This window comes from Anabrus simplex, chromosome 7, assembly GCF_040414725.1.
Source record: "Anabrus simplex isolate iqAnaSimp1 chromosome 7, ASM4041472v1, whole genome shotgun sequence".
Lineage (NCBI taxonomy): Eukaryota > Metazoa > Arthropoda > Insecta > Orthoptera > Tettigoniidae > Anabrus > Anabrus simplex.
The window spans coordinates 343,798,532-343,814,580 of record NC_090271.1 but is presented as its reverse complement, the minus strand read 5'-3'; the positions used below and the strand labels follow the sequence as shown (position 1 = coordinate 343,814,580).

Genomic DNA, 16,049 nt, shown 5'->3' with positions numbered 1-16,049 from the left:
TAGATCACTCTCTATCTCCGATTTACAGTTAAAGATTGTATGAAGTTTCTACATTAGCCGGCAGAAAGTTACATTTTTAGGAAAACTAGGTTACATAGTTAATAATTTGGACCTTTCTCTCGGGTTAAACTGCGGAGCTAGCAAGAAATAAAGATGTTATGTGGCCATTACCTTGTCGCTGTACTGCTGCCTGATGAAAGAGGTGCCGCCCGCCTCCTGCTTGACACACACACTTAGTTAGATGACGATCAAATGGCCAAGAGACGAGAAAAGCCGAAGTTTATAAACCCTCGGAGAAAGTTCGAGATCAATCATCAAAGATCAAGACACACCCACAGAATTTTATTGCTTGAGTTCAAAAGTGACACTCAGAATCGGAGAAGAAGCCTGTGATAGGTGGAAAATTAATTACAGAAATTTGGGATTGGCTGATTCAAAACTGGCGGAAGGAAAAGATAAATATTGCCAACCCATAACTAAATGAACATCAATTAGTAAAAAAAACTTATGAATACAAAACTTCTTTAAATCAAAAGTTCTTTCACTTCGCACCAGGGTGCACGATCATAGTTTTTTTGTACTGACATCTATGGAAGAAAATCCAAACTTCTTGATGAATGACGAACAAAACAACTAGAAATACAGTCAAGGCAGGAAACTTCACAACAACAAAATTATATCATATTTTAGTGGTGACATCTTCTGGGTAAATTTATAAGTTGGTCTAGTTTCAATTTCACGGTTTCTCCAGTAGAGGAGTTTTTTTAGGCGCTAGAGTTAATTGCGCGGCATTGGGGGTGTACCTCCCGGTACAATTATTATATATATATAATTCGCTGGGGCCATCAAGGACCACGTTAAGTCTTGTTGCATTTGACACTGAACTTGGCCTTCTTTAGAGCCCAAATTTCCCTCATTCTTTGTGAGTGGGCCTGCTTGCGCTCCTCTGTCCAAGGGGCACCGTGTCTTCTCTTCGGTTGCTCGTCTCAGTTTAGCCCGTTCGTCAATATTTTCTTGCAGAAGAGATCTCTGTTAAGGGCGTCTTCAGCTGAGATATGTAGCATTTGCAGGTCTTCTTTGGTATTTCTAAACCAGGGAATTGTGGTTTTGGGGTTTGAATCAAAAAAGTGAAAGATTTCTTTAGTTAACTTTCTTCCGTCCATTCTTTTCAGATGACCGTAAAACCGTGCCCGTCTTTTTCTGATTGTGTCGGTAATTTTCTCTATTTTGCTGTAGACTTCCTCGTTGGATCTCTTTTGATGGATTCCATTTCTGTACTTTGATCCCAAGATTCCTCTCACAATTTTGCGTTCTTTTTTCTCCAGTTCTTCAAGGAGTCCTTTGTTGGCATTTAGAGACAGGGTTTCGGCTGCATATAGAAATACTGGCTTCAGAACTGTTTCATAGTGACGTATCTTGGAGTTTTGGGAAAGGCATTTTTTGTTGTAGATTGTGCGGGATGTTTGGTAGGCTATTTCCAGTTTGCGTACTCGCTCCTGAAGTGCTTCTTTGTCAGTCCATTTTTCATGATTATCTCACCCAGGTATTTGAATTTGTCTACTCGGGTGATGTCCCCGTATTTCGTATGGAGTTTTGGTGGAGCCTCTTTGATGTTAGTCATTACTTCCGTTTTCTCAAACGATATCTGCAAACCAGTTTGTTCGGCAATTTCCTTTAAAATTTCAACTTGAGCTCTAGCGGTTTCTATGTCGTTTGAGAGAACAGCAATATCATCGGCAAATGCTAAGCAGTCTGTTGCGACCCCCTTGGATTTGGTTCCTATTCTCAATGCACTGTAGTTGGTTTCCTGTAATCTCACCCGCCAGGTTCTGATGATCTTTTCAAGAACACAGTTGAAGAGTATCGGGGATAGCCCATCACCTTGTCGGACTCCTGTTTTGATGTCAAAGGAATGCGAGAGACATCCGTGGAACTTCACCTTGGATTTTGTATCGGTCAGGGTGGCTCTAATTAATGCCAGCTGTTTCAAATCAACTCCAAATTCATTTAAGATGTTTAGCAGGACTTCCCGGTCAATGCAGTCATACGCTTTCTTGAAGTCCACAAAGACAGACACATACTGCTTGGACGTTAGTGTACAATATCTGATGATCGTTTTGAGATTTTGGATCTGTTCGGCTGTTGAGCGACCTTTTCTGAACCCTCCTTGGTATTCACCTATTTGATGTTCGACTCGTGCTTCCAAACGCTCCAGGATGGCAAGTGATAGAATTTTGTAAGTCACGGGTAGCAAAGATATTCCTCTGTAGTTGTTGATGTTCTTCATGCTGCCTTTTTGTGTAATGGATGGATCAAAGCTATTTTTCAATCTTCGGGTAGGGTCTCCTTGTTCCAAATTTCTTCTATTTGCTTTTGCAAGATATCAAGTGATTCCTCTGGGGCATACTTCCATAGTTCTGCTACTACTGAGTCTTCCCCCGGCGCTTTGTTATTTTTGAGACGGGCAATGTGGCGCTTGATTTCATCTCTGTCGGGTGGTCGGGAATCTGGGTACCTGAGTAAGGGTTCCTTGGTCTCAATGGGGCTTTGCGGTTTAGAGCAATTAAGTAAATTCTTGAAGTAGTCTGCCAGAATGCTGCAATTTTCTTCATTTGACGTCGCCAGAGTGCCGTCCTTTCGCTCAAAGCATAGAGATGGTGGTTTATAGCCAGTGAGTTTGCGTTTGAAGGCCCTGTAGTACTCTCTGCTTTCATTCTTCCTAAAGTTTTGTTCTATCTTTTCAATGAGAGATTTTTCGTATTTACGTTTCTCAGTTCTGAACACCCTAGCTGCTTGGGCACGTTGGGTTTTGTAGGTTTCCCAATCATTTTCTGATTTCGTAGAGTAGTACTCTTTCCACGCATTGAGTCTTTCTTGGAGGACTGATTCGCAGGTACCATTCCACCAGGCATGCTTTTTGCTTCTCTTGATTTCTGCAACGTCTTTGGCGGCCTCAACAAGGAGATATTTGGCGTTGTTAAAGTCACAGTCATTTGGTCTAGCCTTCTCCTGGAACTCCTCGACCCTTTGCCGAAGGTTATCATTGTCGAAGCGTGTGATCTGTTTGGTTGTCTTCCTTGTGTTTGCGGGAATTGGTTTGAATTTGATAAGAGACATATAGTGATCTGAGGCCACATTGATGCCTTTCTTTACCTTGACATTCATAATCTCAGGGCTGTTTCTCCTGGAGATTGCAACATGATCAATTTGGAACTCTCCAAGAGTTTGGATGGGAGAACGCCAAGTCATTTGCTTTCTGGGAAGATGGCGAAAGTGGGTCGACATGACCTGCAGGTTGTGATTTTCGCAAATGGACACCAGTCTTTTGCCATTGGGATTGGTTCTTTTGTGAGCAGGGTAATTTCCTAGAACTTTCTTGTACTTCTGTTCACGACCTAGTTGGGCATTGAAGTCACCCAAAAGAAGCTTGACATGGTGTTTGGGGATTTCGTTTAATTTTTCATCCAGTAGGTCCCAGAAATTATCAACTTCGTCTGGATCAGACTTGTTCTTATCGTTTGTAGGAGCATGTGCGTTAACTAGGGCGTAGGTTTTGTTCGCGCATTTACTTGTGAGTATAGACAATCTGTCATTCACAGGTTCGAAATTTGCAACCGATTTAAGGATCTTGGTTCTAACAGCAAATGCGGTTCCAAGCATCACAGCTCCATTGAGGATTCCTCTTTGCGCTTTGCTCTTGAAAAATTGGTAGCCTTCGGATTCAAAAATCTCTTCATCCGGGTACCTTGTTTCCTGTAGGGCCATTATGGGTATCTGATTTTCGTGAAGAGCTTTGATGAGGGTTTTCAGCTTGCCAGTTTGTGTAAGTGAATTTATGTTGAAAGTTGCTAGAAAGGTTTTAGATTTTGGCCTGAGTTTTTGACTCTTCGGGGTACACCGAGACGCTCCGACTCGTCTCTTGCATGATGTCGTGTCTCCCCCAGAATCCGAATGAGACTCGTGCGCCGTGGCGTTCACGACGAGGGATTTATCCGAAGATTTACCCCCTGGGGTATGTTTCTTGAAATGTTGTGCCATCATGCTTTTTGACTTGACTTTGCTTTGGACGGGTACCCATACTTTTACAACTAGGGTTGTTAGCCCTAGAGGTTGCCTCAAGATGTTTTCTGGCTTCTGGTCATTTACCAGTCTTCGCCGTAACCCAGGCAAGGGACCAGTTCTTTTTTCACGGTGGTATTTTATTTCCCTACTACCCTCTGACTCTGCTGGCGGCAGAGCCAGCGAGCTTCCCCAATTCCAATGGGACGCGCCCGATGGAGGTAACTGGTAAATCCCCACACGGGATTATTATTATTATTATTATTATTATTATTATTATTATTATTATTATTATTATTATTATTATTATTATTATTATTATTATTATTATTATTATTAAGTTTGTGTGATTATTGAAATGGAAACACACTCTCTAGATAATCGGACTCCGCGTAAAAGAGTGAGTTCGATTGCATTACCTTTTTTACTTTTGTTGGTGATCGTGGTTATTGGAATTATTTCAATTTATTTCAAATATTTATTTTTAAATTGTATGCATTGGAAATGAATCGGTTATTTTTGAAAACTCGTAAGTCACAAAATTTTGTAAACTTGTCGCAAAACAGCGAAAAGTGGCTCGTGAATAAACCAGGAACTACTTGTAAAGTTTTTGGTCTCGGAGGATTAATACTTACAGAAATACATCATGCAAGTAGGATATGAATTTTTCTTCTTTAATAATTTTTCCTATTGTAGTGTCGTAAGCTGAGGACTTGGGGTTCGAGACACAACTGTATTAAACAATAACGACACCAGTCAGATGGTTATATTGAATTCTCCAAGACAGATATACACAAGAGAACTTTCTGACCATAAAACATGTACCGAGAGATACACCCCTACGCCGCACTTTTAAATCTTGCGCCAATAAAACCTCCTCTACAGGAGAAACTCGGAACTTAAAACTGGACCAAATTATAAATTTTCTCAGACGATGTCACTACCTTAATTTTGTGATTATGAAGTTGCCAGTACTGTGTAAATTTCAACTTGTTTTCTTTTCTGTTCCTCAAGAAGTCTCTTATAGATGGCACCCTGGTGCGAACTGAAGGAACATTCTTGAAGAAATTTTCTACTCATAAGTTTTGTTTCTTTACTAAATGTTGTTCATTCTTTTGTGGGTTGGCAATATTTAGCTTTTCCTTCCGCCAGTTTTGAAGTTACCAATTAGTAATTTCTGCAATTAATTTTCAGTCAATCCCGTATTTCTTCATCGATTTTGTGTGTAACTGTTTACTGTAGCCAATAAAAACCTGGGGGTGCGTCTTGATCATTCATGAAAGGTCTCGAAACTTCCCCGAAGGTTTATAAACTGCGGATTTTCTCGTCTCTCGGCCACTCGATCAACATCTAAGTGTGTGGACGTAAAACAGGGAGCGGGAAGCGCCTCTTTCATCAGGTCTTCAGTAAGGTAATGGCCGTTTAACATCTTTATTTCTTGCTAGCTCAGCAGTTTAACCCGTGGGAAAGGTACGAAACCTTTACAAATATAACCTAATTTCCTAAATATGTAATTTTCTGCCGGCTTATGTAAAAACTTAATTAAATTTGTAATTGTAATTCGGGGATAGAGAGTGATTTACCCTCTCGAGCTCCCCTTCATTTTGATTTGAGGTGACTACGTTTTGGTAATTGAAATTTTCTTTTCCGTAATGTTTAAATTTCCTTCTTATACGGGTCACCTCCATAGTTTGGGAATAGCCCCTGTGTAATCGGCCTAGTGCCTTTTAGGTTTTAAGAATGCAGGTGTAGGAGCGCAAATACTCGCCTCCATTCGGGCCAGTTTCTTAACCTGTTCTTTTTCTGCTAACGCTCAGTAGATTGGGTACAAGATACCCCCGTGTCATGTTTGTAAGTTGTGCCTTGATGGCAATCAATGGTAAAGTATGATACTGCCTTTAATAGGCTTGAAAAACTGAGAGCGTGTCTGCTCTTTTCTAGTGTTGTTTGGATGCCTTTGGGAGGCTTGACATTGCAAAGTGGGAGCAAGTGCTCCATGTTATTACGGGATTTCTGCCCTTGAAACAAATTTGGGTTTTGAGCTAGGAACTCAAAAATTGTAAAACTAAGGGCTTGTAGCCGAAGTGTGTTAAAGATTCAAAATCTTGAATTTTTTCCCGCTAAATCTTGTTTTTAATTTGCTATGTAATTGTTATCTCACGAAGTGAGAATTTGTTAACTTGTTGCTTTTCGAAAATATAACCTTCCATTTCAGTTTAAATTCTTTCTTGACAAAGTAGTTAGACCCATTCACCTCTGCTGATCCACAAACCATGGTAACAAAACACATCAAGTATTAATTAAGAAATCTTTGGTTCCCTTTCTTACAATTGTCTGTTTCAGTGAACATGGCGGTGACTTCTCTCCCTCCTCTTGGTTCACTTCACACCTCAAGGGAATGCACTTCCTCTGGTCCGTATACCGTACCACGTTACTCTTCCCTGCCGTAGGCTGCCTTTATCTGTCTCTTAGAAACTCGCGATTACCGAGATTTAGTAGTCCACTGCAGTTCTTCCCTACGAACTGCCGCGATAACTTCCTTCACTAGGACCACGATTCACTTCCCTTGTGAATAGCCCGAGTCCCAATAAACTTGGACTCTTACTTCTCTACCTCTTTCGTACTTAACCAGTCTGTCTCTATCCGTGGTTTCCCAAAGCGAACTTCCCGTAACTGTGTCTGACGCCTCTCTGATCCTCCCGTGGACCTCCCTAAATCACCTCTTATTTTCTAGAAGTAACTATTTGGTGATCGACTTCGCTCTGCTGGCCCTTCCTGATTGGCTGGCGATTGGCTGTTACCACGAGCCTGTTCTAGAAGCCACTACCTACGCGCGTCTTTGAAATACCCAGCTTACGATCTTAGAATATTTATATACCAGTGACAACATCATATGATGTGTCCTAATATTTCGCCACGCCCTGGCTTGTTCCAAGCCGTCATGAACTGCAATGCCTTTTCAGGTTTTTCATATACAGTATGTATTAAATTATTCTCATACACTTTTCTTTATTATTCGGGACACTAAACACTTTCAGTTTACTGATCACGCATTCCACTACGATACTGTTGTGATTGAGCTTCTCTTTCTTAAATCTATTATCCTTTCTCTTACATCTTTCTCGTACTGGGAGGTCGCAGATCGATCCTCTTCTGCACGTGGATGGTGACACTACAGATCAGTTTACAAAAACCAACATCCATACTCATATGATCTACTGACGAGTATTCATGCATAAAAAGCTATAAACATTTACAGTACCAATAAATGCTGTCCAAATTGTACAAGAAAATTATAATATACATATTTGACTACATTATGGTACATGATGCTTGTTAAATGAAAATGAAAATTCCCCATTGACTCATTGTTATTGCGGTGCTCCAGAAGACAAGCTAGAACGGTTGGAGAAGTTACTTTTAGTTAAAGCATGCATCATTAGTAAACAGATATCAAACTACCTGCAAGGTACATTAGGACTTCTTTATTATTTACATATGAAGTTTGTTTCACTCTTCCTGTTTGTATTTTGTTACACTTATATAGATGCGTATTTATCTAATTCCTTTTCTTTTTTGACACTAATATCATAATCGTCTGAAAGAACTACAATAGGGAATGCTTCTGTAACAAAGGCTTCCCGCGATTAGTGTTACCAACTGCTGTTACCCCGCAAGTCAGTGAGTTTTAAAACCAAACCAGAACCGTTCAGCCTCGATACGGTAGAAGAGAAGTGAATTTTATTCTAAGTAATTGTAACCTGCCCTTCTCTGTGATAAGAAAAACTACTGTTACCCTTTCCCGCGTCTAATTTATTACGTCTCTGAACATAGCGAGTTGCAGTCACGGTAGCTATGACCTTGCAATCGGGACATGGTGGGTTTGAACCCCACTATCGGCTGACCGGAAGATGGTTTTCAGTGATTTGCCACTTTCATACCTCAATTATTGCGGTCTAGAATAACGGCCGAGAGGCTTCGTCGTGGTGACCAGACGACGACAACAAGCAATTCCATGGAAAGAAAATACTAGCATGTTAACATTCTAAATCCAGCATCACACACAAGTATACCAGTGTTTAACACGGCTGCTATAGCTTGAGCAATCCTACTCAATTTCTCACGACAATTTTTTCCGTCACTCGTGATATAAATTCGTGTAAGGTTTCGTTTTATATCTATACGTTTTATTTTTCGTCAACTGCACACTAGAATTGTTGTTTTATCTTTTTTTCCAGTATTTCATTCAACATTTGAAAAATCGTTTGTAAATCTTCCCCACTTTGTGTAAATAATGCTATATCATCCGCAAATCTTATCGTGTCAATTTTATTCCCGTGAATAACTAGTCCAACTTCTAGTTCCTCTCCTACTCTGTAACGGATCAAATGCAATTTAATTAACAGTTAAATGAATCTTGAATTCTCTACATTTCTGGGAGCATTTGCATTCCTTAATAGGGATGGGTGCAGCTTAACCAGTTGAAACAGTGTCATACATGTGTGCTTTAAGTTGTACCTACTGTACACATATCTGTGAGCAAGCTCTGGGTTATTTTCTTCTGAGAGAGCTATCCAGAAATTAAGGTTCCCTATTATTTAAAAAAGACAATATAGTTACATGAAAATCTTTGTTGGCACCCGCTCCAGCGATGTTGGAGCTATATCACCACCAGAATTGAGACACGTGTTATATCGTGGGATCAAGTTTTGTATCCAGAAGTGTGCCGCTTGGGAATGGAACCAGGTCAGCTCTTCATCCGGGTGAAAATGCTGATAGGAGGACATGAATTTCTTGAGATGTAAGAAAAGATGAAAATTCCTGAGAGCTAGATCAGGACTGTACGGCGGATGATAAAACATCTCCCGCGAAACTCCTGCAGAGCAGTTGCCATGGATCAGCACAGCCCCCGCACATAGACCCACCCCTGCTGCTCCGCTACTGACACCAGGCGGCACTTGTTCGACCCTTATAAGATTGCTACGTCATAGATCTGTCGCGCATGCTCATATTACCTGGATCACAAGAAAACTTAATTTCTGGATGGCCTACGTATGTGTGGTTTAAAGTTCATTTCTTGCGTTCGGAATATTACGGCTACCTAGAGTTGTGTAGAGACTACTACGGTGATGGAGATGTTGTAAAACAATCAAGAGAAGGAACTCGACTAAAATCGTACAAAAGACTTACTTCTTGCTCTCTTAGCCCCTTTCTTGGCCTTTTCCCGTGTACTTGTTGGCTGCAGTTTTCCTGACGCTAAAGGATGTGTGATGTGGAGATGTATATGAAGGTGGCCACAAATATCCAGTCCCCGAGCTAGAGAAATTAACCAGGCCGGCCCGGTCGAGAATCAAACCCGACGTATTCTAAGCCGACCATTCAACGGTGGAGCCTGATTTGAATTAGACTCTCCAAGATAACATTTTTCACCTTAAGCGTCACTTATGACTTTAATCGCACTTAAAATAAAGGAAGTATCTGAATGCGCATTACACACTTTGAGGGCTTCTGCTGGGACCGAGAGTAGGAACCCACACAGTGTTTGTACTGAAGTGGTAGTGGCCACGTCGAGTGAACACGTAACTAGCAAGTGTTATCTACTGGGGTCGAGAGTAGGAACCCACACAGTGTTTGTACTGAAGTGGCCACGTCGAGTGAACACGTAACTAGCAAGTGTTATCTACTGGGGTCGAGAGTAGGAACCCACACAGTGTTTGTACTGAAGTGGTAGTGGCCACGTCGAGTCAGCACGTAACTAGCAAGTGTTATCTACTGGGGTCGAGAGTAGGAACTCACACAGTGTTTGTACTGAAGTGGTAGTGGCCACGTCGAGTCAGCACGTAACTAGCAAGTGTTATCTACTGGGGTCGAGAGTAGGAACCCACACAGTGTTTGTACTGAAGTGGCCACGTCGAGTGAACACGTAACTAGCAAGTGTTATCTACTGGGGTCGAGAGTAGGAACCCACACAGTGTTTGTACTGAAGTGGTAGTGGCCACGTCGAGTGAACACGTAACTAGCAAGTGTTATCTACTGGGGTCGAGAGTAGGAACCCACACAGTGTTTGTACTGAAGTGGTAGTGGCCACGTCGAGTGAACACGTAACTAGCAAGTGTTATCTACTGGGGTCGAGAGTAGGAACCCACACAGTGTTTGTACTGAAGTGGCCACGTCGAGTGAACACGTAACTAGCAAGTGTTATCTACTGGGGTCGAGAGTAGGAACCCACACAGTGTTTGTACTGAAGTGGTAGTGGCCACGTCGAGTGAACACGTAACTAGCAAGTGTTATCTACTGGGGTCGAGAGTAGGAACCCACACAGTGTTTGTACTGAAGTGGCCACGTCGAGTGAACACGTAACTAGCAAGTGTTATCTACTGGGGTCGAGAGTAGGAACTCACACAGTGTTTGTACTGAAGTGGTAGTGGCCACGTCGAGTGAACACGTAACTAGCAAGTGTTATCTACTGGGGTCGAGAGTAGGAACCCACACAGTGTTTGTACTGAAGTGGTAGTGGCCACGTCGAGTGAACACGTAACTAGCAAGTGTTATCTACTGGGGTCGAGAGTAGGAACTCACACAGTGTTTGTACTGAAGTGGTAGTGGCCACGTCGAGTGAACACGTAACTAGCAAGTGTTATCTACTGGGGTCGAGAGTAGGAACCCACACAGTGTTTGTACTGAAGTGGCCACGTCGAGTGAACACGTAACTAGCAAGTGTTATCTACTGGGGTCGAGAGTAGGAACCCACACAGTGTTTGTACTGAAGTGGTAGTGGCCACGTCGAGTGAACACGTAACTAGCAAGTGTTATCTACTGGGGTCGAGAGTAGGAACCCACACAGTGTTTGTACTGAAGTGGCCACGTCGAGTGAACACGTAACTAGCAAGTGTTATCTACTGGGGTCGAGAGTAGGAACCCACACAGTGTTTGTACTGAAGTGGTAGTGGCCACGTCGAGTGAACACGTAACTAGCAAGTGTTATCTACTGGGGTCGAGAGTAGGAACCCACACAGTGTTTGTACTGAAGTGGCCACGTCGAGTGAACACGTAACTAGCAAGTGTTATCTACTGGGGTCGAGAGTAGGAACCCACACAGTGTTTGTACTGAAGTGGTAGTGGCCACGTCGAGTGAACACGTAACTAGCAAGTGTTATCTACTGCGGTCGAGAGTAGGAACCCACACAGTGTTTGTACTGAAGTGGCCACGTCGAGTGAACACGTAACTAGCAAGTGTTATCTACTGGGGTCGAGAGTAGGAACTCACACAGTGTTTGTACTGAAGTGGTAGTGGCCACGTCGAGTGAACACGTAACTAGCAAGTGTTATCTACTGGGGTCGAGAGTAGGAACCCACACAGTGTTTGTACTGAAGTGGTAGTGGCCACGTCGAGTGAACACGTAACTAGCAAGTGTTATCTACTGGGGTCGAGAGTAGGAACTCACACAGTGTTTGTACTGAAGTGGTAGTGGCCACGTCGAGTGAACACGTAACTAGCAAGTGTTATCTACTGGGGTCGAGAGTAGGAACCCACACAGTGTTTGTACTGAAGTGGTAGTGGCCACGTCGAGTGAACACGTAACTAGCAAGTGTTATCTACTCTCTATATAATACAACTACATTATAGACCATTACGCCTTTCCGCGCCCAGTCTGCAAGCCTCTGTGAACTTATTAAACGCTGCCACATCGCCAGCTCTCCCTCTGCTTATCTCACCCTCCCTGAACGTGAACTATCCTCCTCCATTCGCCTCACATGACCCACCACCGAAGGCAGTTTATCCGTACAGCTTCAACATTCAAGTTCATTCCTAACTTAGCGTTTATTTCCTCATTCCCAGTATCCTGTTGCCATTGTTCCCATCTGTTTGTACCAGCAACGATTCTCACTACTTTCATGCGTGCTACTTCTAACATCCTGATTCGAGCCGACTTTCGCTCCCATCAAGCGAAGTTGGCCTGAAAACAGACGTACGTAAGGATATTTTGTTCCGAGAGCTGCTTACAGATCGCAACTGCGAGAACACACATCCTAAATACTTGAAATTATCTATCAGTTCCAGCTTTGTATTCAATTTCATTAAAATTTGCATGAGTAACTTGAAGAGTTTCGACACCTGACAGCGATACTCCTGTCACTTGGACACTGCTTCGTTCGGCTGTCTCTTGAAATCTGAAGCAGTCAACGGAAACACAAGGGCATAGTTTAACACACAGTTACTAAATGTCAAGTTTTATGTCGAATCCGAACCAAAGGATGTAGAATTTTATTTCAAAAATCGCAAGCTGGGATTGTGGCGCGAGCGTTGATGAGAATGATTGGCGACGAGACTCTTAACTACATCATCAAATTAAATGATGGAGATCGAGAAGAAACAAAATAGAAAGTGTAAGAACATTTGGTGAGAGGAACCGCAGCGAAATGATGGAGAAGCAAGTCAATTGTACAGTCCCAGCATTTGTGTGATGTGAAACCATGTTAGCGGCTGACTCGCCACAGGACGTGACGTGTTCGAGCACATGTGACGGAAGCGATTGGTAAACTTTAAGAGTCTTTGAAATACAACACCCAGTAGCCTTTGTAGTTCGATAGCGAATAGCCACGGTCTATCCTTGGTTAGCAGCCCACGTTCTTCGATATTTATTTTTGCTTTCATTCGTTAAGCAGCGCGTCTGTTCGGTTTCGCTCTTACGTTGTTCAGCTGGGCTTTATAGAAAATTTCTGTTTGTGGAGTAAGGTTCTGAACTTTGTTTAATCTTCAGTGATTTCTTCATCAATACCAATTTCATTTAGGTCTCCACTGATTTCTTTTAACTAATTATTGTGATTTTTGATTGGTAGGCTAAGTTGTGGGCTTGTTATAATCCATTCTATATAAGTGAACATAAAATTGCAATGTCACTTACCTGATGTTTTCTTTATCTTGATAGATTTCATGTGGTTTCTTTTCCATTTTCCCATTTTGGTCCTAAGATTTTCCTGAGAATTTTTCTTTCTTGTTTTTCGATCTACTTTATTCGAGATATACAACGTATGGTAATAGTTTCCCACACAGAAAGTGCTTCTGTTTCAACTACTGCCTTAGAATGCCGTAATTTTGCGTTTTTTGTACAGTTCTTTTATTGTATCTGTTCCAATTAATTCTGTAGGCTCTTTGAACTTATTATTATTATTATTATTATTATTATTATTATTATTATTATTATTATTAGCTATATTAAATAAAACATTGTCATTGGGATGTCAACTTTTGCACACCCTGCTAAGGTCAGTTGTGCGTCATTCATGAGGATTTTGCTCTCTTTTAAGGCTGGATGCTACATAGTAACTGACAGTATGAAAATTAAAAGCCCGTACTAGAGGAAGCCCATCTCTATTTCCAGGACTCCCTGCTGTCCATCGCCCTGCAGATAGCGGCTGGAATGCGTTACCTGGCAGCTCAGAGGTTTGTGCATCGCGACCTGGCGTGCCGGAACTGTCTGGTGGGTGCTGGACTCACAGTGAAGATAGCTGACTTTGGCATGAGCAGAGATGTCTACACCTGTGACTACTATAAGGTGGGTTGTCCCCTGGTGGCAGGGTCCGCTGTGTGGATTCGTAACAATATTTACTTTATTTTATAAAGTTTAATTTAACTTCATTTACATAAATTCGTTTATAGATGCACAGAAAACAGAGAGACACTTCGCTAATAATGACAACAGTCATATCAGTTCCTTTTAGTTCGATTCATGTTCCAGGTGTGTGGGTCTCGGCCGCTTCCTGTGCGCTGGATGTCCCCAGAGAGCATCATGTACGGCCGCTTCACGCTCGAGTCCGACGTGTGGTCGTACGGCGTCGTCCTGTGGGAGATCTTCAGCCTCGGGCGTCAACCTTACTATGGGCATTCAAATGAAGAGGTGAGTCACTCTGGGGGTGCTGACGCTACGGATCGGGATTTGAACCGGTGTCCGGACGAAGGCCGTACAGCCAGGTACATCAATATCAAATGTAAGATGGAAAATCCCCCCAAGTATGGGTCATTATTCGCGTCAAGATACAGAAGTTCTGGACAAAGCCATGTCAGCTTGTCGTATTCCCTGTGTTTCAACAGATTAACTATTCAGAAACTTAATCATTATGGAGCTTTTGCCATTCAAAATTCAGCAACAGTGTGATTGGCCTTGATGTTTAACTCAACATATCCGTCTGCAGGAGCTCAGAAATGAGACTCACCATAGCTCTGTGGTGCGTACGTTGCCATGTTGCATTCTACTCGTACAGCAAGTCCTTAAAATTTCAATCAATCATTACTGATCTACATTTAGGAAGGTAGATTCCCCATCTGTTTTTTACCTAATTGCAAAGGACTTGGAGATTTATCGAATATTTCTGTTTGTAAGTTATTCCAATCCCTAACTCCCCTTCCTATAAATGAATATTTGCCACAATTTGTTCTCTTGAATTCCAACATTATCTTCATATTGCGATCTTTCCTACTTTTAAAGATGCCACTCAAACATATTCCTCTATTAATGTCACTCCACGCTCTCTTCACTGACAGCTCGAAGCATACCACATAGTCGAGCAGCTCGTCTCCTTTCCCCCAAGTCTTCCCAGCCCAAACTTTGCAAAATCTTTGTTACGCTACTCTTTTGCCGGAAATCACCCGGAACATTCCTTGGAATGTTTTCAGTTCTGGAATCAAGTAATCTTGATGAAGGTCCCATACTGTAGTCGGGGTCTTACCGTCGCTCTAACACATCCAAGGTCTTAGGCGACGGAACGGTGGAAAAGGGCAAGGATATGGAAGGTGTCTGCCGTCATTTGTCTGGTGTGAAAACCATGTTCAGGAGTGGCGACACTTTGTGGAGAAAACATAAGAATGTTTTTCCATTTTAGTCAGCTGAAAAGCACAGCCTTGTTGTCTTATCAGCTAATTAATTCCTTTGTTAAATGTCGCTCATGGCGGCTAACTAGCGCCACAACAAGTAAAGGTCATCATTCACCCGCTCTCTTTAAGGTAGTATGTACCTCGACGTACTTGTACCTTATTGTATACCAACTGAAAACTGTCCACCTTTACCCGTCTGTCGAGAGAACATAAAGACTTAGTTTGATGTATCAGCCGCTCTATCCCACAAACCCACACCCACCCTCCTCTAATTTTAATTTTATCTAAACTTTGGTTATGTGCTTGCAGGTGATGAAGTTGATCGTACAAGGCATCATGCTGAGCTGTCCTGAGGACTGTCCGCCTCTCATCTCGGAACTGATGCGCTCCTGCTGGAAGACGGAGCCCCGGGATCGCATCCGCTTTCCAGACATTCACTCCTATCTGCTGAAAGCTCAGGAAAACGCAACAGCTGCTGCGAGTACACTTCCTAGACCTCCTGGAGGCTTCCCGGTAGCGCAGCTCGGTGCCAAGGCGGCAGAGCTCCTGGATGGGGAGAACTACCTGCTGCCTCAGACACCTTCACCAGGGCGCTGCGATTATCTGCAGCCTTTACCCGACTGAATGTAATCCATCAATCATCGGGGCATTCGGCGCTGCGTTCTCCATCTCCGTCCCCATTGTTGACAGACTGAATATACTCGGTCAGAGTATTCTATGTTATAGGTCTCAAGATTCCTAAGTTGCGACTATATGTTCATTAGGTTTAACGTCACTACACTCGCCTCTGAAAATTCACAACTCCATAATCTTTCAATTACTGGAATGATATCGCTGCCCTCGATGTAAGTGCAGTTAGGCCAATAAAGGCTCGATCAGACAGAACGCGGCCCATTACTGCGTGAAGCCCTTCTGGCTACGGCTTCAGCGCGCCAGAAAATCTGTTCGTGAAATCAACCAAAGACTTGAAGGCTATGCTGGGTAGCTCAAACTCAGTTCATGTTCAAATGAAAACTAAAAAGCAGTTATTTTCTTTGGTTACTTTCATACATATCTCACGCTTCCACAACATTTGTATAATCATAAAGGAAAGTATGAGTACGTCTATAAGCTTTCT

At 42.5% G+C, this 16,049-nt stretch overlaps 1 protein-coding gene across 1 annotated transcript in view; it reads left to right on the top strand.

Annotated features, from left to right (window-relative positions):
- Window positions 1-15,556, top strand: part of LOC136877839 (muscle, skeletal receptor tyrosine-protein kinase) — a 243,009-nt gene extending 227,453 nt beyond the window's left edge. Inside the window, exons 8-10 of the mRNA XM_067152039.2 lie at window positions 13,443-13,616; window positions 13,800-13,958; window positions 15,242-15,556. Coding sequence (XP_067008140.1) covers window positions 13,443-13,616; window positions 13,800-13,958; window positions 15,242-15,556 — 648 coding nt within the window. The remainder of the gene's footprint in view (window positions 1-13,442; window positions 13,617-13,799; window positions 13,959-15,241) is intronic.
- The last annotated feature ends 493 nt before the right edge of the window (window positions 15,557-16,049 follow it).